Raw genomic sequence first — 24,413 nt, forward strand, 5'->3', positions numbered from 1 at the left:
CAGCAAATTAAAGACCTTCCTATTCAGTCAAGCATTTTCTTTTAGGAACTCTGTATGTTTGTTGTCGTGGAAATTTTAAGATGAATTCACAGAGAGCAAGTTTTCTTTCAGTTTCAGTTTTATTGCAATAACCAGTTCACATTTACAAATATGGATTACCCAGTTTGCTAGGCTGAAGAGATACTGTATGAAGTTCAGTGTCAGTATTTGTACATACAGCCACATGCGTCACATTCATCCCATATTAATCACTCCAACAGTTGTCTTTTAATTAATACACAGTTGCCCTTTGTCCATTCATAACTCTATCTCCACCAGCGTCTTTATCCGCTGAGTTTTGAGGTTGAAGGCTGAATTACAGCTTCATCTTTGTTTGTATTGCTGGTGATTATGCTGACACAAGAGTAAGAAGACACCAAGTCTCTCATTCTGCACTCAGCCATAACAAATATAAGACAGTGCACATAATCTGTCTGTATGTATGTACATGAATGTGTGGATATTTGTGTATATAAGCAACATTTTCTGCTGTATTATTATATTATGTGAAGCACTTTGAACTGCCTTTGTGTGAGGTGATGCTATACAAATAAAACTTGAATCATATTGAATTGAAACATGTTTTTATAATCGAAATCACAGAGCGAAACAGTGACATGCTCATTGTATGAATAGTCTGAACTGAAGCCGACTGGGACGTACAGTACAGTAGTTCTCATGCAGGTGTCCCACATTACCAGCTGAGGCTTTACCCGGTCAGCTGAGAGTAACAGGATGGCAGACAGAAGGAAATCAGGGATCTCAGGGCCTGAGGGAAAACGTCTGCTCATATGGTTTAAATGTAGCTTCAAAATGGATTCATACATCTCTAGTAAACATAACAGTTGACCCAAAGGTCAAGGTGAGCGTGATGAGGGATTATAAGGAAATTACAGTGAGACTTTCAACATAATTTTGTATTGTTCGCATAAAAAATGGAAATGGCTGTTTGGATAAATTTTTTTTATGGCTGCGTCATTCCATCAGATGGAAACTTTGGGTTCTCTAGAATTAAAAATCAACTTTGTTTGAATAAAATGTTGCTGCGCAGCTTACATTAGTACTGACTGGCCAAACACAACTTAATTTTATTGAATATCTTTTATACAGTTAAATTATGCTTATATACAATATGACTTAAATGATATAGCTGCCCCATTTGAGAGTTTACCTACCCAGAATCCACCATGAAAAAAAATGAGACTCATTACAGAAGGACTTGAGTTTACATTGAGAGGAGTACGACCTCTGGTGGTTAAAGGAGGGTATTTTATTACAAAATTAACACTGTAATGCAAATACTTAAAGATCCCCTCCAGACATGTTTTAAGATCAATATAAAATACTCTTTGAATTATAATTTGTTTCTGATGTGGTTTTTCCACAAAAATAGTTCATTTTATCTTGTTAAAGTCCTTAAAATGACATTTACTCTTTCACCCTTATTAAAATGTCAGGATCTTTTCCTGTTGGACACAAGATGTCTCCTACCTCACTATAAAGTCCATTCTCAGTGTTTGTGCACAGGAGGCTTCAAGTTTCCACATCACACTTTTATAAGTTGAATATTGGACCAGGATCGGCTCCAAACTAGTTGAGATGTCACATATCAGGCTCGGAGGCCGCCCCTTAAAATCATATTTTCAGTGAGCCCAGAGAAACTTTCTACTTTCAGCAGATGAATGTGAAAACGGCTTCTAGTGTCAAACTCTGCACATACATCATTCTGCACAGTGAAGCTCAAACCTCCAACTATAAGAAGAAAAACATATTTTTGAGTGGAGGGTAACTTTAAACAGTAAATTACTATTATAAACCTTTGTTACAGACAATATGTATCAGTAATGTTAAGATTAGAATTCTAATATTAGTATTTTAAGGAAATATTAGGAATATTAAATGGATTTTGCAACGCTGAAGTCAAAACATTTTATTTCAAAGTGTTGCAATACCAATAGTTATTCAGGGGTGAGTCTTGTAACAAAATAAAAATCTCGCTGAAGTTCCAATTGCAAAAATTGTCCCACATCACTTTAATTCGTCCTGATTTTGTACTAAGTACACAACTTTATGGACTCTACAATACAGATTCAGTGTCTGTCTGTTGAAATCGTTGGGAACTTTAAGTCGGCGGCAACAAGTTTCTACTCGGTGGTATTTTGCAGTGACACACCTCCAAAATGGCTTCCAAAGAGGAGCCGGTGTGTCAAATCTTCTCATTTCAAGACTGTAAAACTTCTCCCGATCCGATTTTCGAGCTTCCCGCCCGCTACCTGACCCCCACACCAGTCCCGATAGTGATCGATAACGGCTCCTTCCAGACCCGGGCCGACTGGGCGGCTCCGGCGGAGGAGGTCGGAGCTCCGCGGCTTCTCTTCAGGTCGGTGGCGGCGCGCAGCAGAGGCGCCGCCCGCAGCGACACGCAGATCGGTAACGACATCCCCAACCTAGAGCCTCTACGGTGGCTGCTGAAGAGCCAGTTCGACCGAAACGTGGTGGTCAACTTCGAGATCCAGGAGCTGATCTTCGACTATGTGTTCACACATCTGGGCATCACCTCAGAGGTCAGCCTTGACTTTCGTATTGTATAAACTTCAATTACAAACCTTCATGGCATATTTCAGTAATACAAAACGTACATTTGTGTCGAAACAGGACAAATAAATGACATATTAAAAGAAAAAAAAGCACGTTTAAGCGTGAATTTAAAAAGAGTGATGATCTATTCAAGCAGCATAAACAAATCCAATAAAGAAAAAAGTTTCAGGTTGTTTCTGTCCGTCATGAGTTGAAGAGATTTTGCAAACAGCCTGACTTCATTCTTCCATCTGTTGATATGTGGCTTCACCTTTAAATATTTACATCTCTGAATTAAGTGTTTACCCAATAAAATCAAGTTGTTTTCCAGAAAATACAGTTTTTTCTCCTTCATAAGTAATCCAGCTTTAATCGACATCACATTTACCGGATGCAGCGACATCAGACTCTCTTTAGTGTCAACTCATCCATATACAACAGAGATGCACCAATACTGCTACTGATATCGGACATTGGTCCGATACTGACCCGATACCATGTATTTATTTGATACATTTTGTTTTACAAAGTTAGGAAAGCAATGTTTGATTCACACATAAAATAACGATCCCAGTCTCTTCCACACAGTGAGGCTTACAGCAAGGATCTTCTAATGGTCAGAATGAACAGGAGGAGTGATTACAGAGAGGAAAACCTATTTAAATGTTCATTTGGGCTTCTGACTGTTGTTTTAAGACAGACTTGAAAAACTGTGAAGTCGTCCTTTAAGACCTGCTCATAATCAGTAACGTCAATGCACCTAATCGTGTAAATACAACAGTAAGGAAGGAGTCAAATCAGCTCAACAGATCTAAACTATCTATTAACAGCAGGGATGACCGTTTTCTCAACTGTCCACTAGCTTGTACGTTGCAGTGCTGACGAAGCATCTCAGCTGTCTGTGAAAATTATTCTTCAAACAAAAACGCTCTCTACAGATCCAGATAGATCTGTTGAATCAAAATGTTAGTTTTAATGTCATCTGGACATTTTATTGGTTATTCACTCAAGGTCACACCTATGATGAAAGCAACCACATTACTCAGTGACAGTAACATCTCACCATGTCTCAAACTTAACCTTTTCTCAAAAATAAGAGACAAGGTGAGTCACAATTAAGAGATATGAAAGTCACAACTGGGAGAAAAGGCCTCTAATTATTTTTTCTTTAAGTAGATTTTTGATTTCATTTAAATTTTAAGGTGCCAGGCATGCTTATCATTTATTAAATCTGTTTCACTGGTGACTTTTTCTGTGACTGTAACTACAAAATGTTTCTCTTGTGTTGTGGCTTCAGTACAGTCATTTTACACGGGTGATGTTTTGCCATTTCTTATACGCTGTGTGATATTGGCTCATGATGACGACCAGTTGACCAATCAGCGTTACGTTCCTTCTGCAGGGCCGCATTGACCATCCCATCGTGCTGACAGAAGCGCCCTGCAACCCGCTTCACTGTCGGCAGATGATGTCAGAGTTGCTGTTCGAGTGCTACCAGGTCCCACACGTCTCCTACGGCGTGGACGGCTTGTACAGTTTCTACCACAATAACACTCAAAGGAACCTCCAGCCTCCGCACACTGGCATCGTTCTGTCGTCAGGATACCACTGCTCGCACATCCTGCCGGTTATCAACGGCAGGTGAGGCTCCACAGATGCAGACGACTGCTTCTGTTTTGTATCAGCTCTCGTTTTATGCAGTACTGGTCAAAAGTTTTGACACACCTTCCCATTTTCTATTAAGTTCTCCTTCTCTGTGTCTTTTTCCTGGTTGTTTTTTCACTCATTAATACAATCATACACACAGTTTGTTCTGTAGAATATAATTTTGATCTGGTTTTGACTCAAGGTTGGATGCAGTCAACTGTAAGCGTGTGAACGTGGCTGGGAGTCAGGCAGCATCCTACCTGCAGCGCCTCCTCCAGCTGAAATACCCAGGTCACCTCGCCGCCATCACGCTCAGCCGCATGGAGGAACTACTGCATGAACACAGCTACACTGCTGTGGATTATCATGAAGGTACAGTACGTAGGAGCCATGGAGACGCATGCATCCTTTCTTCCTTCCCTCTCTCTTTAATTCACATTCCCACTGTGTTGTGTTTTCCACAGAGCTGGAAAAGTGGCGCAGCCCAGAGTTTTATGAGCGCGAGGTTCACCGTATGCAACTTCCCTTCTCGGGCAAGGTACCGGGCGGCTGCGTGAGCGTGGAGGAGAGGCAAGAGAGACGAGCTCAGCAGCTACGACGGCTTCAGGAGATCAATGCTCGCCGCCGGGAAGAGAAACTGCAACAGGATCAAGAGAGGCTGGACAGACTTATGGCTGTACAGGTAAGAAAACTATTGCATCATTTATACCTCATATTAAAGCCCTTTTGGTTTTCTAATAGTATTTCACATGTGTAAGACTTAAAGGTCCCCTCCAGTCAAAAATGAGTTTTTCTTTGAGCTCTAGTTGAAACTAGAGCCTGACAGATATTTTGGTCAACCGATATTGGCCTATCACAGATATATTAGTATCGGCGTATATATTGTCCAATATTTTAGAAACAATATCCTTTTTTTTAAAAAATGTATCTTTTTTGTTAATTCAAGTTTAGTATATACATACATATGTTTTTTTTGTTCTGTTTTTTATTTATAGTAATTTATAATTATTAAATTCTCAGTTACTGTTTCAGTGCGCTGATGTCATTTTATACAATAAAGTTTATTGTTAAACTGTAAAATATCATGTCTCCATTACATATCTTTGTCACAAGTGTTTAATAATGACATTTGATTATTAAATGTGTCTTTATGTATATGTTCTGTATATATAAGATTATCGGCCAATATATCGATATCGGTATTGGTATCGGCCCCAAAAATCTAGTATCAGTCGGGCCCTAGTTGAAACCTTAAACCTGAGTTAAAGGGGCGTACTCATGAGCATGTTTGTGACATCACAACAAGATTTGTGTTGATAATTACAAACTTAACTTTAACCCTAAAAAATAACAGTTTCAAGCAACTCAAATGTTTGTGTTCCCTCCTCAACAATAAGCATAGAAAACATCCAAAGTACTAAATAACAAACTGTAACGTCTGTGTGTGCAGGAGCTGCTGGAGGACGGCCTGTTGGATCAGTTTCATAAGAGCCTGGTGGAGCTCAACATGGACTCAGCTGAGGAGCTGCAGTCGTACATCAACAAGCTGCAGCTGGCCGTGGAGCAGGGCAGACAGAAACTGCTGCACAGCGACGGAGCAGAGGGGAAGACGGAGGTGGGAGAGTTAGGAACATTTTTTTTTATTTGTTGAAATCTTGTAAGTTCTGTGTCCAGATTTTGAAGCATTTAGATAGTTAAAAAGAGTCAAAAGTTTTCTCTAGCAGCACACTAATTAATGCGAAAACAATTAATGCATAATCATCTCTGTTCTACTGAAAACTTAACTTAATTAATTCTCAAGATGGAGAATTGTTTAGAATTTATTTGCATAAAACAAATCTGTTCTAGCACTTTATTAATACGTTCTAAAATATATATAACTTAAGTGTATGATTGTGTTTTATAAGTAGAGTTTCTGTATACGTACTGTGTGATTTGGTTGTAAGCTGGGTTCAGTTGGCACCACTAACTTGGAAGCAAAGTGCTCAAACTAGACTGTCTCCCTCACAGAAGAAATGACAGCAGCTGATTAACTGAAGAGCCGTATTCAAATGAACCAATGATTAATTAGGTCTACATGTCATTACCGTGAGTGTGCTGCGGGGCTCTTGTGGATCTGTGCTTGTTTGCTGCAGTGGATGTGCTGCGGCTGACATGAAGCCTGAGGCTCTTCTGTCGCTCTCTGCCAGGTGTCTGAGCTGGAGCAGCCCATGGAGGAGGGAGACGGAGTGGCGCTGATGGATCCTGACTTCCCCGAGGACACGCTGCCAGAAAAACCCGCTAATGTGGCTCAGGTAGTGGGGCTGAGAGACTGGGACTTCCCAGACAGATATTTAGCTCCTCATTAAGGCTGTGCAGGCAATTATCTGCCAGTTGAATATGTAGCAGGATGTGTGTAAGAAAATGTTTTCTTCTGTGTGATATTTTTGTGCCAGAGCAGAAATTAAACTAGCTAACTTTGCTCATGAGCTGAAACATTTGTGTCAACTTGTCACACACTCTAGCCGGTGTTCAACATGGCGGAGTACCACCAGCTGTTTGTGGGGACGGAGCGTCTGCGGTGTCCAGAGATCCTCTTCCAGCCCTCGCTGTCCGGAGAGGACCAGATGGGACTTATGGAGACGCTGCACTATGTCCTGGCCAGGTAATGATACAATCAAGCAAAGTGCAATAAAGACAAAGGTGTACATGCACACAATCATGTAATCACACGTACTCTCTCTTCTTGCCTTTTTGCTGTCATTACAGAATTATAGCATCTTTTTTAGCATCGTTTAAAGGACCAGTGTGTAAGATTTAGTGGCAGTGAGGTTGCAGATTGCAACAAAATGAATACACCGCCCCTCCAAAAGAGTAGGAGAACCTACAGTGGCTGTGAAACTTGCAACAAATGCAAAAAAGACCCTCTTTAGAGCCAGTGATTGGTTTGTCGGTCATTATGCACTAATTAAAACATACTTATGAATATTATATTCCAATTCTGCCAGGTCCGTTCTGCTAGATGCCACTGAATTCTACACACTGCACCTTTAAGATATTTTGTCTTCAATTAACTTGAGTTATTTCCTTTTTATGAAATTATATAAAGGGTTTCAACTCTTTCCTTTGCACCATGTACAGGTACACTCCAGAGCAGCAGGAGGCGCTGGTGAGCAATGTGTTTCTGACCGGAGGGAACATGCAGTACAGCGGGATGAAGGAGAGAGTGGAGCGAGAACTGCGGGCCATGAGGCCGTTCCAGTCACACTTTAAGGTGCAGCTCACATCCTTTGTAAACCCTCCAGACCAAAGTACCAAACCTTGTCGTTCTGAATCACATCCCTCTTCACGTGTTTCAGAATTTGTGTGTAAAATGTTATATACATTTTTGAAAAATGTTCATGTTTGATTATATATGGTTGAGATTTGAATTCTTTATGAGGCCACAAAACGTTTTCCACCTGCAGTTTTTCTAATTCATCACAAACATTTTACTAAACCTGAAAATGGGAAGATCTGATTACATTTTGTTTACATAGAGCATAAATTATCCTTTAATCCTTTAATGCACTTTGAATTGCGCTAACCTGCACTAAAGGTTTTATGCAAGTAAAGTTTGATTGATTAATTTACTTAAATGACTGTTATCCCACATTGACCGACCTATTCTGACACAGTCAGATTAGTTTGTAGGTTTTTACGATGGATAGTTATAAACGACACCGATTCAAGTGACGTCATTTGAGGCACCTTCTCAGACTTCAAGCAGCTCCCCCACAAAAGACTTAACTTTTTTCACACATGCAGTAGTTGTCCCCAAGACTTGTAAACACAGGTCTCCTATAAATCTAAATACATTGACACTCAGATAAAAACATTTTAAAGATATAAAAACAATAAAGTAAATTGAGATAAAAATCTGTTTAAAGGTGACAAATATTTAGGAAGAGAAATATTTATGTAACTGTCCAAATACTTCTCAGCTGGGTTGTAAAGATAATCTGGAGGTAACACACTTGTAAATACACATGCCGTCTTGAACCCTGACTTTGAATCCTTCCCAGGTGACCATGGCGTCGCGGCCGGCCCTGGACGCCTGGTACGGGGCCAGAGACTGGGCCTTGGAGCATCCGCCTGCAGGTGGGGGAGGCGGGGCAGCAGAGGGATGGATCAGCAGGCAGGACTACGAGGAGAAAGGAGGCGAATACCTGAGCGAGCACTGTGCCTCTAACCTCTTCATTCCCATGAAGATTGCCAAACCGGTTCCTGCTCGTCCCGCCGAGCCTTCTGTTACCACGCAGACTTCAACAGGAGCTACCGCAGCCGTCACCACGGTTACATCTGCTCCGACTGTCTCCTGTTCTGCTGTTGCTGCTGATGTTGCTATGGTTACCTCCTAAACTGAGAGAATCAGTGAATTCAACATGTAAAGGAAAAATCCACCATCAGGCGTGTTTCTCATCAGACTCTGACGTTCAGTTAATTCCAAGAATTATTTTCTTTTGTTCTTTTGTCTTTTTACTCACTTTTGTTCAACTTATTTCAGTAAGCGACTTCTCATGTTTCCCAGAATGCCTTTCAGAAAGCCCTGGAGAGCAATGTGTCAAGTTATAGCAAAGGGACTGACACAAAAAGTCAGTGTTTACCGTTTGATGTTTCAGGCGACTTGAACTGAAAATTTTTGATTGTAACTGGAAATGAAATATCGCGGTGTGACATTACATCGTCTACAATGAAGCAGTTCTCTGTGGAAATTAGAAAATACATCGTTAAACAACAATATAGGCCTGAAATATAAGGTTCATTAGCAGTGGGTGTTATGTTGTGGATTTCTCCTTTAATCGTGTTCTTGTTCTGTGAATTTTGCAACTTCCTGTTGCAAATACAGTTTTGATTGTTCATATTGAATGGTCATCAAATGAATTGTCTGCAAAGGTCCAATGAGTTTATTTCATGTTTTATTATGTAAATAGAATTTGTTGTTTGTATGTTTTTTATATTTTCACTGAAGGAAACAGCTGTTTGCATTTGATTGAATGACTGCTTGAGAAGAAAATTTGATTCAGTCTCCAATATTTATCTTTTCTTCACTTATCTTTTTTTTTCTTCTTTCACTATATTTCTCTTTCAAATCAGTTCAAGGTTTGTTTCACACACAGAACAACAAACATATTCTCACATATCTCTAGTGTTATAAAGCTGTACACATAGTTCTGTTGTTTTAGTTTATCTGTCCAGATTTCTGCCACCGACACGTTGCAGGTGAAGGACGTGACTTTACAGAAACAATGTCCCTGTTACTCTCGATTAGGGCTGCGACTAACATTTATTTTCATTACAGATTATTTTTTTTTTATTAATTAAGTTAATAGAGTAAATGTTCAGTTAAAACCTGAAGATTTTCAATTTACAATTTTATAAAACCAAGAAAATCCTAACATTGGCGAAGATGGGATCAGTATTGTATTTTTGTATTTTTCTTCTTGATAAATGACTGAAACTATTAATCAGTTACCAAATTAGGTGATGGTAAGTTTTCTGTCAATCGATTAGTCATTTCAGCTCTACTCTGGATAATCCAAAGAAGAAGCAGTCAAACACTTGTTTCTTCAGTAGGAAGCAGCTCAGAAATCTCAGAGAAAGACAAATGAAACCAAAAATATCTGCATGGACGGAGATCACAAGATCTTAGTGAGAAATGTTTTGTGTTTGTTCAGGTGGCTTTAAATACAGAACATATATAAAAGTTGCAGTGGAGTGTTGCACCACTAGATGGCACAGATGAACACAAAATCTAACTGTTCAGTCAGTCGGTGCCAACTGAGCTACTACTTTTTGTTTTTTCTCAGTCAGAATATCTAATAATATTAGACTGGCCTCATTAATAGTCTGTTCCAGTAGATTTAAAGGGTTTTAAAGTTTCTCTGAGGAGCTTATGTGCAGCTTTAAGAAGAGACACATGTAGGTTTTGTTCTGTTCTTTCCTAATAATATTAAAAGCTGATTTTGTGGTTTACTGTAAATGCCAGTCAAACAAAATGTACTTTATCTTTACAAATCCACAAACCTGCGCCATAATAATAATAATAATAATAATAATGATAATAATAATTAATAATAATAATAATGTGGAGTCCAGTTCTTAATCTGGACTCTCATCTAACCTACAGGTTTTGCAACTGTAAGGTGTCTTGCAGGTGTGTTGGCTGCACTCTTCTGTTCCTTGTTGGTCCACATTATTAACCCAGACCTTTGCCGTCTAATAGTATTATGTGGTGTTAAACCGTGCCACAGATCAAGGTTCAGACCCTCAGCCAGCTTGTTCTGCTTCTCTTCAAGCACCAGTGGCAACAACACAACACATAGCAGCCTGGTTTCCACAGAGGGGCAGAACGGCGCTAATCAGAGCCAAAACAGGCCTGTGACTGCAAGGTGGTTGGCTCAAATGCTACAAGAGGGATTAAAAGGGAAACACAAGGCATTCTTTTATGTGTAAAAAGAAAGTAAACGATTTATTTCTATGGTTACGCTACATTTCAACAAGGCTTTCCTAATAGTATTTAGGGGGGAAAAAAAGGAAAAAGTGCAGGTGCAGCTCAAAAAAGACAGTGGATAATGGATGTTTTCTACCTTTTCATTTCCATAAATTACTGCTGTGGTGATGCCCCTCCCCCTCCGCCCAAAAAAAAGGAAGACTGATATTTGCGGTGCTCTGTGGTTGGAAATGGCCTGGTTCTTCTAAACCCATCTGGTTATACAACACATGTGATGGGTCATCTCTACCATCATTTTTTCCCCGTTACGTGCTCTGCCACAGCACCTTTCCCTTTGCCAGATGTAAGTAATACACAAGTCAAATTCTCTGCTAGGACCCATAAATGTCATCATTAAGTGAGTTTCTAAATAAACTCTCCACCGATCAGCTCAAGGGATACTGTAGGTGCACCATGCAGATCCTGTGTATTTTTAAACAAGCCTCCCCTGTACTGGACACTGTTCGTGTTGTAGTGTTGGCAAGTGTCCAATTAGGAGGATTTCAGTGTGAGCTGCCGTCTTTCAGGTCAGCAGGAACACCAGGCAGGGCTGAGCTCATGTCACACGGTCCTGTGTCGGAGTCTGTCTCTGTGGCAGTGTGACACATGCACAATGACTTTTTAATGGTTTGGGCAACCTTATTTCACTTTATTTTTCCCGTAAGTGTGGAGCCTGTCACAAATTCTACAGTAATGACAAAAAGTCTGGAGGCAATGACTTCCAACTCTTTTTTCCCTCCTACAGGGAGGCGATGATGGTTACAGGGTTTAAAATAGCCTGTTTGCTGAGTGTCCTGAACACTGCAGGTCTTACACTGAAATACAACAGGACCTTTGTTGCAGACAAACCTCACTATTTCCCTTCGTGCTTTCCTGTCTCTCTTCATTCTGCACAGAGGAAAACTAACTGCAGACGATCGTAAACACTGATGGCTTGTATTGGATGGTGGGAACTCTGTAAGGGATCATGTCCTTGTTGTTAGTGACTCTCAGTTGGCACCTGCACAGTTGGGAGGGGGAATGAATTTATAGCAGGTGAAGCTCATCATATATGAAAATGTGTGAAAAAACAGTGTTTGGGGTCATTTGTTACTTTCATTCTTAGCCAAGCCAGCAGTGTGGCTTTAGGATGGCAGCCCAGACTGAAATATCTCAATGACTACTGGATGGATTATCATGATGTTTGGTAAAAATATTCAAGGTTCCTGAATATCTCATCATCAACAAGATGCATTGGGACTTAATTTTAGATTTCAATCTGAAAACCATATTGTTCACTTTGGATAACTTATAAATTATAATCAGTTCATCATTTAATGCCTTTACTAGATAGCTCTGAGAGAGAGAGATTTGACAGAGGCCTCCATCCAGACGCGAACCAATAACATTGCAGTTCATGGTCAGCATCTTAACCCCTAAGCTATGGGGTCACCCTTTGTCTGATAAGTTCGTTTAACATGTCTATAATATAATAATTATTATATGAACTATAATCATCCAGTTTTATGATCATACATGTAAATGTTCGTCATTTTAAAACCCTGCATGCCCTTCAGTTTGACTTTCTTGACTCCCAAGCTGCAGTTTAGATTAACTGCCAAAGCGCTCGCTCTCACGTCTCACGTTGTCCTCAACAGAAACGTTGGCTGCCGTCCAGCTAGAAGAACTTACTGTCGCATCAACATTATGAGCTGAATGACCCCAACAGGCCTGACATTTCCTGCCTCCACTGAGATCTTGTGAAGAATTTGTGAGAAGCTGCTGTCTCTGTATCTCTAATGGTCAGTCTTACGTCTTTGGTACTTTTTTTTTTGCAGGAGAGTCAAAGCAGCTTAATTGACTGTGTCATAGGAATTCCTGTTAAAGGCATACTCCACTCAAAACCTATCTTTTGAGTATGCAGCACTCTCCCCTGGGAAATCTTGGGAGGTGGTTTTAAGAAGGTTGTAGTTTCCTGCTAAACCATCTCTGCAGAATAATCGACCTCTCTGCTGTCCTCACATACTGTATATCTACCACTGTTTCAAAGGTTTGAGGAAGGAAATGGCTCGATACGGAAGCATCTTGCCATATCTTTTTAAAATTATGTATTTTAAAAATAAGAGGCATTTGGTTTGACAGTGACAAAAGTGACTACATGTTGCAAGAGCAGTTTGAGAGCTTTCTGTGAATGTTTTGATATTGAATGTTTCATACTGTATCACTGTATCAAGCTGTGAATGGTTTGTTGAGTGCGCTCCTATTATTGTTGTTATTTGGCCATTCAATAGTCCACCTTGCTACGCACACACACACACACACACACACACACACACACACACACACACACATGCCTCTCCATGTAAGTGAGACTTGGTAATTAGATTTGGGACTTTACAAGACAGTTCCAGGAGCTTATTTGCAAGATCTTACTGCTACTACTGCACACACACACATGCACACACACACACACACACACACTGCTCTGACAGGTTGGAGGATCAGGTTAAACTGAAGGCTTATGCTGTCCATAATATTTATAATTCATAGCTGTCCACGAAATCCATTTCTAACCTGCAGTGGAATTTTAAAAAATGAATAGGTGTCACCCCGGCGAGAGAGTCACCAGAGAGCTGAGTTAGTGCTGCTTTATTATCTGGGGACGGGTATCTGGCAGAAGCATAGTGGCAGAAGAACTATGAAACACAACCGTTTATCTTTTGCAACAAAGGAGCATTGTTGCACTGACCTCTGTTGGTTGAAAGTTTAATCTTTGGTTTATATTGTTACTTTTGGGGTTTGAGAGAGAGAGATTGTGCGATTTTGCTTTGGTTTTCAGGTTTGCCTTGGCTGGGTTAAGAGTTGGTAATTGTACAATTCGATCATCATTAAATACCAATATTTTCCAGATTAAATCATGTTTGAAGCATTTCCAGGGAAAGTAGAAAATGTTCCTTACAAAATTAATTGACCACATTATTTTACCGTCAGCTGTATAAAAAGAGCTGAATTGCTGTTTTGTCCACAAGCTTTAGCTTTGATGAGTCCTTAAAGGGAAGAAACATAGTGATTGTTGTACATAATTATGTTTTGGAGTGTCCTTGGACTTTGGTTGTCAAGGACATCAGCCAGAAGTATCCATCATTGACCAGAAGAAAAATGGACAATTTCCCTGATTGTTTGTGAAGTGGAGGCGACATAGATGCATCATGAAACAACAACATACTGTCAGTGTTTATATTTTCCTCTCGATCTTTTGTATTCCTCTTTCTTATCAGTGTCGTTTGCTGCAACATTCGGTTAACATCATTATCACTGTGATAAACGAAATACCTTAATGCAAGAATCATGCTCCAGTGTTTACAGTTATTCCCGTGTTGGTGTTTTTCTTCTCTTTTACTTGTTGTTGCAGCTTCCACTTGAACTGTGTTTCTTGAGAATTTGCATATACCGTCTTTTTGCATTATTTACTGATATGATATGAGTAGATGAAGAGGTCCATAGATATTCCCCAGTGGCCATTAGAAGGACACAGTGTTTATATGCCTTTCCGTTTCCTCCAGTTAGCTCCCAAAGGGCCAAAAAGTCTTCAAATTCAATGAAGGAAATGAGGGAGAAAAGCCCCTCAGTTGTGTGAAGGAGCTTATGCAACATCTCCAGATTGAACATCCAGATATAAGCATTAAATGTCTCTGTCCTGGGTATCTAATGTACATTTCAAAGGATGAAACCTTATCTTTAAAAAATAAACTAGTGTCCTGCACAGTTTAATCACCCAAACAAGGGAGCAGCAGAAGTGGCTGTAATCAGATGTAAATGACCTCTTTCTCCTCCTCCTCCTCCTCCTCCTCCTCTCTCCACTTGCAGAGAGCAACAGGTTTAAATCCTGTCTGTGCACGGCTGTGCAAGGCTTTTGGTTGCTGATGACAAGGGCCTGAAATATTTGACTCACTTATTTGAATCATTTGTCCCCACATTTTATTTTAAACTGGAACGATGATATTTCGGACAGCGGTAGAGCATGCTAAGAAGCACCCCGGCGTAAGTAATCTTAATTTATTTCCTGTTTTCCTGCTTTTTAGCACTTTAGTGTCCTGTTTTCATAACCAAAAACGTTTAACTGTACAGCTAAAGTTTGAGTAAGAACTGAGTTTCACATAAACTCTCAACTTGTTTCACTTTCCTGAATTTTGCTTGTAAAATATTTATGTTAAATCACCGACCACCAAACTTAAAACATGAAAATTGCTCAAATGTGGTTGTGCTTTACTTGGTGGAATCAGCATTTGGACAGCTCCAGTGTCTGAACATAAGATTAAAAAGAAGAAAATTGTTAATTTTTAATTTCTGATATTTAATTTACAAGACCAGAGCACATTAGTCAGCATCAACACTACATAAATATCAATGTAAATACAGGCTAGGGACTCACACTGAGTGAGTGTATTGTATTCTGCTACTTTTTATTAATCTATTTGTTTATTTAACAGGGACAATACAGTTTATCATTGTTACATATAGGACAGTGTGGTATATAAGCTACAGGGTATCTAGTTGAAGCTAATTTGCAGCCCTTGCTCATGGTTAAGCTTTTAAATTCAGGTTAAAATTCATGTTGTTTTTATAGACTCCATTGTAATGTATGTCTGTCATCTATGATATCATAGATTGTATCAAATCCTCATAAAATGCATGTGTCAGTTTAATGTAGATCTTTCAGAAAACATTGCACTATGAATTCAGTCTAATATGACGTCTATTAAAAGGCTACATTATTGGCCCTCTATTATTCTACTTCTTAATCAATGATATATAGTAGCAGACAAACCTGATGATTGCCTGCACTGTTTTTTATATTGTTGGTAAATGAATTGGTCACAGCAGGAGACATGATGGCATGTCTAATTTTGTCTCATCTAATCTTATCTTGACTCTAATTCAGTAAGTTAGTTTGCTCCGTGTAGTAGCTCACTTGAGATCAAGCCAAGCTGTGAGAGGCTTAAGACTTTAAAAACACAACCATGACCTTTACAAACCTCTTTAAATCTAAACTGACAATATCCAAGTGTTTAGAAAATGAATGGACTAACATACATTTAAAAAAAAAAAAAAGTGAGTTGCCCCTGCAGGGGACAGGATTATTTCTGCGTTTTAACCAGCGCTGCTGTCAGAGACCGGAGTGACAGGGTTTTTCCTTCTCGTCATCAACCTCCCAGGAGATAGATAGAGAGAGAGAGAGAGAAGCTACAGGGAGGAAATACTTATGAGGCTCCACCAGAACTTCTTGATATGGTCTATCATCCTGACAGACAGACAGGCAGAGAGACAGACAGTGAGCAAGAAGGGGAAGCTGCAGGGAGCAAATCCCTGTGAGACTCTATAAGCCCATTTGATCAAGTTACAGACAGATAGCGAGACAGAGACAGGCTGTTAGAGAGAGTTAGAAAGTTTATGAGGCAGATATTCAGCCAGACAAATGGACAGATAGAGAGTCAGACATACAGATAGAGATGGACAGACACAAAATGGCGACAGAAAGACAGGAGGAGTCAGAATATCGTCCCACTGGTGTTGTCTGAGCTTCTGAGAATGGACTCAAATTATCTCACAATGAAAGATGAAAGTAGTGTAAAATCATTTATGACTAACCAAGTGCTAACTACCTTCATTCATCATGAAGACAGAAAAAATGTCATGTGAGACAGACAGACAGACAGATGCAGTGAGACACGTTATCAGAGAAAGTCTGAATGGCCGTCAGACAGATAGAGTTAAAGACGTGATGATCGTTCAGTCGTGTTACCGTAAATCTTCAGTCGACAGTAAGAAGCATTGAATTAAAGGATCATCGTCGATTACAAATCAATGGCTTGTTTTCTCTCACACACCGTAGTACTGAGTGTCAGCAGGTTCAATGGGATGACGGAGGATGACGGAGCAAAAGCAGGCCAGTAGTTAATCCTCAGAGCTGTTGTTGGTCAGCTGCTCAGATCAACACTCTTACAGTAACTCTAATCTGTGAGCAGGAAGTGTCACTTCATGTCTGACACTCTACAGTAGACTGAAAAACATGCCTGAGATATTAGTTATTTCTAATATACCTTGGTCCAACAATAGATCTTAATATGTCTCATGAAAGCCTTGTAGATTATAATTTAATATATGTGTACAGAAAAATGGATGCTCACTCATAGCTACAGGTTTATTCCCCAGCAGACTAGAGTTTGTTTTTATAACCAGCAAATCAGAGTTTTCTTAGTTTTTTAAAGTGTGCAGCTGGTGGACTATTACCAAACTTTCAATAAACTTATTCCAAGATGCACTGTAGATATTCTCTAAATCAACATTGGGTATGACAGTCCCCAGTGTCTCCTTCTTTCCTCAAGCTGTGCTAAACGTCCAAGTTGATCAATTTCCTTGTCAGTTATTAATTAATACATTGTTTATATTGTGTAATACATCATTTTTGAAATATGTCCAACTTTTTTGAGTTTATTGCTTTTTCAAAACATTTTTTTTTAAACTTTCTTGTGTTGTATAACCAAAAGTAACGCTCCTTGTGAGGCAGCAAAGTGTATTTACTTACTCACTGCAAGCCAAAAACACTATCTGGCAGTTTACATGAGTATTTCCATTTTTTGACACCTGATCATTTTGCTCTACTACATGTATCAATTGGTCTTTAGTAGTATTCCTTATTCAAAGGAATAATTTGACATTTTGGGAAATAAACTTATTCACTTAAGCACTATCATGTCCTTAAACTATGAAGCTACAACCAGCAGATGGTGAATAACCTTGCATTAAAACTGAGAACATTCAGAAATAGCTGGCCTGAAGGTCCTCCTACTGGCACGTCTCAGCTGGCCTGACCAAGAAATAGTTTCAGTGTTGAACTACAGCAGCAGTCAACACTTTGGACACACTCTCTCATTCAAGGGAATGGGAAGGTATTTCCAAACTTTGAATTGGCAGTGTATGTGTCAATTAGTTAAACATGGAGGTGCTGGTAGGTGTCTTTTTTAAAGCTTGGGTCAGAGCTGTTCTCCCTGCATCCAGTCAAAACTGAAATAATTGCCTGCTGGCAGTAGCTTAATGTGATATGAAGTAATTTAGACAACTTAAGACATTAAAACATGTCTTAAAACATATTGAATCAATAATTAAATACAAATGCCTAAGTAAATACTGACAACACTTCTTCTTCTATACAACTTGTCAAATTTTGAGTGCTGAGCATATTAGAGGATTTGACTATTCTTCCACCTCTGGCTGTAAGTCACAGCTGTCTCTCCCTCTGATCATGTGGGCTCTAATCAGTCAGGCAAATGTCAATCACACAAAGTCAGAGATGACTGTTTTAGCTTCTTTAACTTTAAACTGAGCACCAAACACGCTTGTAATTTGCTTTGGATGAAAGTGTCTGCCAGATGATAAAATGTAAATGTAAATGCAAACAGCATCTGTATATACAAGGCACCGCTGATTGTAAGATCACACTTTGTTGGCTCAGAGATTTATTGTAAAAGGTTCAGGTCATGTTGTCATTTAAGTTCATTCAACTAACATCATATTAAGTAAGATCTTATCATTTTCTTATCTCTCTCTATGTCCAGCTTATCCCCCAGTTCTTCTTCATCTGTTTGGGAATGGGCGGGGCATTTATGTATCTGGTGCGGCTGGCCAAAGGACCCCATGTCACGTAAGGATCTTCATATTTCATTGTGACTTCTGATAACATGCAACAGAAATAATGTAAAATGTTGGTATGACTATTGACTTGGTTGTTATGAAACAATAGCAGCACATTAGATGATTTAAACATCTTTAGTTTCTAAATATTGAAGAGTGAGCATCATTGTCTGAGTCAAATGCCTCACAGTTCACTAGAAATAAATAAATCAGCTTGATCCAAGGAGTGTTTTCCCTGGTTTAGACATCTTTTTAGTTCTGTTTTCACTTAACTGATGCCCCCCTACAGAACAGGAGGGAGTACACCACAATACATGTGGATTTTAGACTAATTAAACTCAAACTTTCTTCTTCTTGTAAGTTATAATTCCCCCCTGCAGTGCAGATTTCTTAACATTAACAAGGCATATGGATGGAAAATGAATACTTTTCCCTCTTTAATTAAGCAGTGGGATTTGTTGCTAATGATTGTTACTGACAACGGGCGTCCCCACTCGCTTTCATCTCCCCCTCTAACTGCCTCTTGCTCGGGTTTCCTCTCCTCCTGCTGCTATCCAAACTGCTGATTTACACTTCCAATAACCACAGCCAAAGCTAAGTGCTTTCAACAAGAGCTCACAGGATGGCGCGCTGTCTTGTCTCGTCTCTGCACATCTTTCATCCATTGTTTGCTGCAGAGATTGTTTACATGCTTGATTAAAATATTAGGAAGGGTGTCCTGGTGGTGGCAGAGCGGGCTTTAAGTATGTACTAACTGATGAGTTTGAATCTCATCCTCAACTTTTGGTTGTCTTTTGCTACTTTTTATTCATTATCTGACAAAACAAGGATGACATAAAGGAGCTCTCAGGGGTATCAGGGTCACTTGTGAATGAATAATGGTGTGCTAGTTCTGAAACAAGAGCTTGATTCATGTGTATCAGATTCCCATTGAGTCTAATGCGATGCCAACTTATTACAATTCTCTGTTTGTATCTGTGTGTGTGTTTAGCTGGAACAAGACCAATAACCCAGAGCCTTGGAATAAACTTGACCCCACATACCAGTACAAGGTAATGCAGCGGACACACACATGCAAGTATTCAGTGCTGGGAAACTGGGATAGCACAATAGCATCAAACCTCCGAACCCCTCTGAACTGAATCTTCTTCTTCCCCAGTTTGTGGCCATCAGCACAGACTACAAAAACCTGAAGAAGGAAGGACCTGAGTTCTGACTTTCCCACTGCCCCCCTCTCACAAACCAGAGTGGAAAAATCCCAGAAAATCCTGATCTAGGGTCAGATTCACTCCCCCTCCCCTCCTGACGTCCTGATTGTAGGTGGAAGGTGAAATGGATCCTAGATCAGGATCCATAATGTTTTAGTATCTCTGCGGTGTTTGCAAAGCAGCTGATATGACTAGGATTGTTGGTGAATGGATCCAGAGGGCACATATGAATATTGAACAAGATAAATATGTGGCATTTCTGCATACTTTTACACACTTTCACGGGAAAGATATGACACACATGTGCACATACATCCTTTATGTCTAAACTTTCCTGGCCTGTTTCTCTCATATATCATGAACTGAGGAGTAAGTAACAAGATTTGCTGACATTTTACTTGCTGTATTTATGTATATTTTTAGAGAATTTACAAACATCACAGCTAACCTGCACTGTTTTAGAAATCTAAATGTTTTATTCTGAAAGTTTCAGTCATCTGTTTTTTTCCATTCACTTCTGTGCGATATGAAAATTCAATAGCAGACTCCTGAAACCTGCAGTGATGGATTACATAAACAAGAGACTGCTAATTGAGTTTAATTCTGCACATAAATTAATGGAGATGATAGCTGCCTGAAATAGCAGGAAAAATACATCCAGAACTCTAATCAGTGTGTGGCATGCATCCAAAATGGTCAGCATAAATGCAAAATATGCATGATTTGTAATTAGGGAGCTAAAACCTACAAACAAAGTGGTTTGCTTCTTTAAGATTTCATTTCAGTGTCTGAAAGTTAAAAATCCTCTGCAGCTGAAAAACGTTGAGGAACGATAATTTAATAATTATACCAACCTTTGAGGAAATCAGTCTGGCCTACTGGTCAGTGGACTGCAGATGTTTCTTCATAACTGGCACACGATTGTAGGTTTAGCAGCCACTAAATTCAGCAATGACTGTGTTAGTTATGAAAAAAGGCAAAAATGCATAAACTGGCATCAATTCTTTCAATAAATAAATGGTCTGATTCATGTTTGGATAGGAGTTTTTTTTTCTTCTCAGACACACACACACACACACACACACACACACACACACACACACACACACACACACACACAAACACACAAACACACACACACACACATACAAACACACGCACACACAGACAGGTGAGTTTATTCAAACACCTCCATGGAACTGAATCTGATATGAATCTTTTTCCACATCCCAAGATAAAAATACACAATCAGCGATAGAACAGATCCATCTGTTAGCAGTGCAGCTGTCACTCTGCAGCCTGATTGGTGCTTCTATGACCACATCTAGTGTGTGTGACAGCGGTACTGTGTCTTTGATCAGCAACAGGGGTGGCAGGATGCTCAACAGTCCCCCAGCATGGCGTTGATATATGACAGCAGAGCACACTGACTACAGCACACAGAGACACATGCACACACACACGTACGCACCCAGCCACCCACCCACACACACGCACACACACACACACACACACACACACACACACACAAAGGTACCACTGTCTCTCCACACTGCAGACACATGCATATACACTGTGTGCACAGAGCAGGATGAAACTGCAACAAACTGATTAAGAAAATCCAGGTGAAATCTCTTTCTCCGATTTAAACATCTAAATCATTAAAAAGAAATGCAGATAAAGAGAAGGAAATGGTTTGACAGTTCAGTTTTTAAGCCTGGAGACTAAAATAACGTGAACACTTCATTAATTAAGATTTCACAGTACAACACTGCTGCTGGTCTTTTACTAACAAAGACCACGCCAACAAAGATATGAGATTGAAATGATTTCTTGGATAGAATTGGAGGGGAGCTGGGAAGATGTAGGAGAGATGGATTGAGGGTCCAGCAGAAGGGATGAAGGGATGAAGAGTTGAGGGTAACGGTCAAGGGATGGAGGGATGAAGGGTTGAGGGTAGTGTCAAGGGATGGAGGGATGATGGTGAGAATCTTGGATGGAGCCCCCAAAAAATCTTCAAGTGGAAAGATGCATGTGGGTGTTTCTGATGTCATTCATATCATGGTGGATATAGCTGAGGTATGTGGGAGAAGACCAGCAGCCAAGAATTTTAATGGTGTGGTGGAGTGAGGAACAAATGTCCAGAGTATAGCTCAGGGGTATTCTGGATCTTGATAGTACTGAATGTGGTGCTGGAACCAAAGCATGTGGCCACTTTGCCTGTCTCTGTGATGAACAGAGGATCTTGGGGGAAGCTTGACTGGCTTGTCTCAAGTTTATGTGGTCGGGTATGAGTTCATAAGGACTTAAGCATGAATTTAATTGAATAGGTAGATGGGTTGGGGTAGACCAGATTGGTTGGTCTTGCTTCGTTTGAGGTGGTAGGTGAGAGTGTTGGATGAATGAATGGAAATGTCGGACATTGTTGTGTGTCGAGATAGATTATGGTTGGGGGAAGAAGTGGTGAACTCAGAGCAGTGCAAGGAGCTGATTAACACCAGTAGGAATATGGATTCCAAGACTTTGTCGATGTAAGGGGACAGATAACCTGTGCGGAGAGTTCTGATGCAGCGAGCAATGAGGTCTGAAGTGAGAGGCAAACGTTTTGGCATGGGATGCAGTTTGGCCTTATGGAGATGTTTGATCAACATGTTGATGTGTGAGTGGGACAAGGCAGGACATGGTGCTCCTGAAGACAGTTTTACGAAGAAGTTGATCTGTATGGTGGAAGATTTAGTCTTAAGAATAGAAGGGGCGAATGTGAAGCTGGAGAGGGTCAAGACATCAAGTAATGGGAAAGAAAGACCATGGGAAGCATGGAAAACTCTGAAGCATTTCCAGTGTTTGGGGAGTAACGCTGTTGAGGATTGCATCTCGTGAAGTGATGACTAAATGTTCCAGCTGCGGGGTCAGTTGAAGATGGTGGTTGAAAATGCAGAGACTGGAGTTGGAAGAGGGTCGGTAGCTGGTGCCAGCTGTCTTAATATCTGGAACAAGAAATGGAATAGTGAGTCAGCAACTGCGTTTTTGTAGCCTGGGATGTGGTATACTCGGATGGTAAACTTTTGCTGAGCTGAAACCGGGGTGAGCTTCCACATGAACTCCATTATGTTAAAACAATGCAACCAAACTTTATTAATAATGTCTACGACAGCGCTGTTGTTGGAGTAGATGTCAATGTTCTTCTTGGACCATTCCTGCCCCCAAAGAATTACTGCTATGATTATTGGGTACATTTTGCAGTTGGTGGAGGAAGGGGTGAGAGATGAGGATTCGGGTGGCCATTTGAAAAGCCAACAGAAGGGGCTACGTCAATGGACAGCTTGATGTACTCTGGCTTGGAAATGTAGTCGTCGTAAAAGAAGGAGATAACGTTCCATGACGAGAGGAACTGGTGCAACAATTTTAGTTCCATCTTACATGCATCATCCAACATGGAGAGATGGAGCAGAGGCAGCTATAGAGAGGAGATGTGACAAGAAGGATCAACCTGTAGTAGTAGGTGTAGTTGCGGTGGCCTAGCAGCGAAAGTAGTTGGCGTTTTGTGCATCTGTGAGCCAAAAGGAAATTAGCAATAAGTAATGAGATCTGATGGATTTTCTCAATTGACAAGGATGCTTGGATTGAGACAAAGTCAAGGATGATGCTTAGAAACTCCAGGAATGTGGGACCTTCCATTTTCTCTAATGAGAGTGGAAATCCATGTTTGCAGAATGTCAGTGTTGAGACCATATGTTAGGGGTTAAGATGGTGACGTGATAGAAAGTCATCCAGGAGATGGATAATATTCGGGAGTTGAGTTTGTAGTTGTTTGTCAGGATCCAGCAAAGTGGTTCTGATAAAGAGTTGAATATTTTTGGGCTACTCTTGCACCCGAAGGTCAGACGCACTGTGAAGTAGTATGTGCCCTTCCAGAGGATGCTGAAAATATGCTAGTAGTCGAGGTGAATGGGAAGGACTTTGAAGGCACTGGTAACAACCAGGTACCGTGGCCCACCTTGGATGAGTAAGTTAACGAATTGGCGGTCTGGGTGGTTCTTTAAGGCATAGAGCATGGATTTTGATTGGAGTATGAGATATTTACATAAACCATGCTTAATGGGATTATTAGGACAAGTTGGTCTGGAATGTGCTCTGCTGCAGAAGTGCTCCTGGATCTTGAGCGAGTTGGAGAGGGGCGCCGAAAACAGGTTCTTCCCCTGGAGCTGCTGGAAGGCAAAGGCCTGACAACGCTGACGTTATTAGAAGATGAAGGCTGAGAGCTCTGGAGAATATGAATAGCTGGGTGCAACCAAGGACTATGGGAGCTTGCTGATCCACATCGAACAGATCGTCATCTGAGGCATTGAGAGGGATCTCCTGATCCATATTTAAGGTAGGTTTAAGCAAATCGTTTAAGTGATGTGTCTGTCACAAAACTGAGACAAAGGGGAAAGAAACGGATAAGATGTGCCTACTTACTACTTGTGCGGAAATAGGGAAGGTATGAGCAGTCGTCTTTGTTCCCAAAGTTAGTTATAAAACTTAATTTTGAGGAAGATGTTGGCTTTATAGTCAGCTTTGCTTCATCCATTCTTGCTTTTTTCTTTTAAAGATGATGCTCTGAGCAGTAAACATTTCTGGGAACTCTGCGGGAGACCTCAGTCATTTGTCAATCCCTAACTTGTGTCTATTGATCTTCTTTGAATGGTATTTTTTGTCATGACTTTGTCATATTAAATATTGACATCTTAATTCCTCCCTTTCTTTTCTTCTTTATT

The 24,413-nt window shown here is 40.2% G+C and overlaps 2 protein-coding genes across 2 annotated transcripts; both read left to right on the plus strand.

The window, feature by feature from the left end:
- The first annotated feature begins 2,193 nt into the window (after window positions 1–2,193).
- Window positions 2,194–9,317, plus strand: actr5 (actin related protein 5). The gene is made up of 9 exons (XM_044352748.1): window positions 2,194–2,603; window positions 4,019–4,257; window positions 4,466–4,635; window positions 4,728–4,945; window positions 5,714–5,878; window positions 6,453–6,557; window positions 6,768–6,907; window positions 7,384–7,516; window positions 8,307–9,317. The coding sequence occupies exons 1-9, from the start codon at window positions 2,220–2,222 to the stop codon at window positions 8,640–8,642; spliced, it is 1,890 nt and encodes a 629-aa protein (XP_044208683.1). The 5' UTR covers window positions 2,194–2,219; the 3' UTR covers window positions 8,643–9,317.
- A 5,291-nt stretch (window positions 9,318–14,608) lies between these two features.
- On the plus strand, window positions 14,609–20,683 carry ndufa4l2a (NDUFA4 mitochondrial complex associated like 2a). The gene is made up of 4 exons (XM_044352790.1): window positions 14,609–14,794; window positions 18,370–18,455; window positions 19,437–19,497; window positions 19,605–20,683. Exons 1-4 carry the CDS (start codon window positions 14,750–14,752, stop codon window positions 19,659–19,661), a joined length of 249 nt encoding a protein of 82 aa, XP_044208725.1. The 5' UTR covers window positions 14,609–14,749; the 3' UTR covers window positions 19,662–20,683.
- The last annotated feature ends 3,730 nt before the right edge of the window (window positions 20,684–24,413 follow it).

Source organism: Thunnus albacares, chromosome 5, assembly GCF_914725855.1.
Source record: "Thunnus albacares chromosome 5, fThuAlb1.1, whole genome shotgun sequence".
In the NCBI taxonomy this organism is placed as follows: domain Eukaryota; kingdom Metazoa; phylum Chordata; class Actinopteri; order Scombriformes; family Scombridae; genus Thunnus; species Thunnus albacares.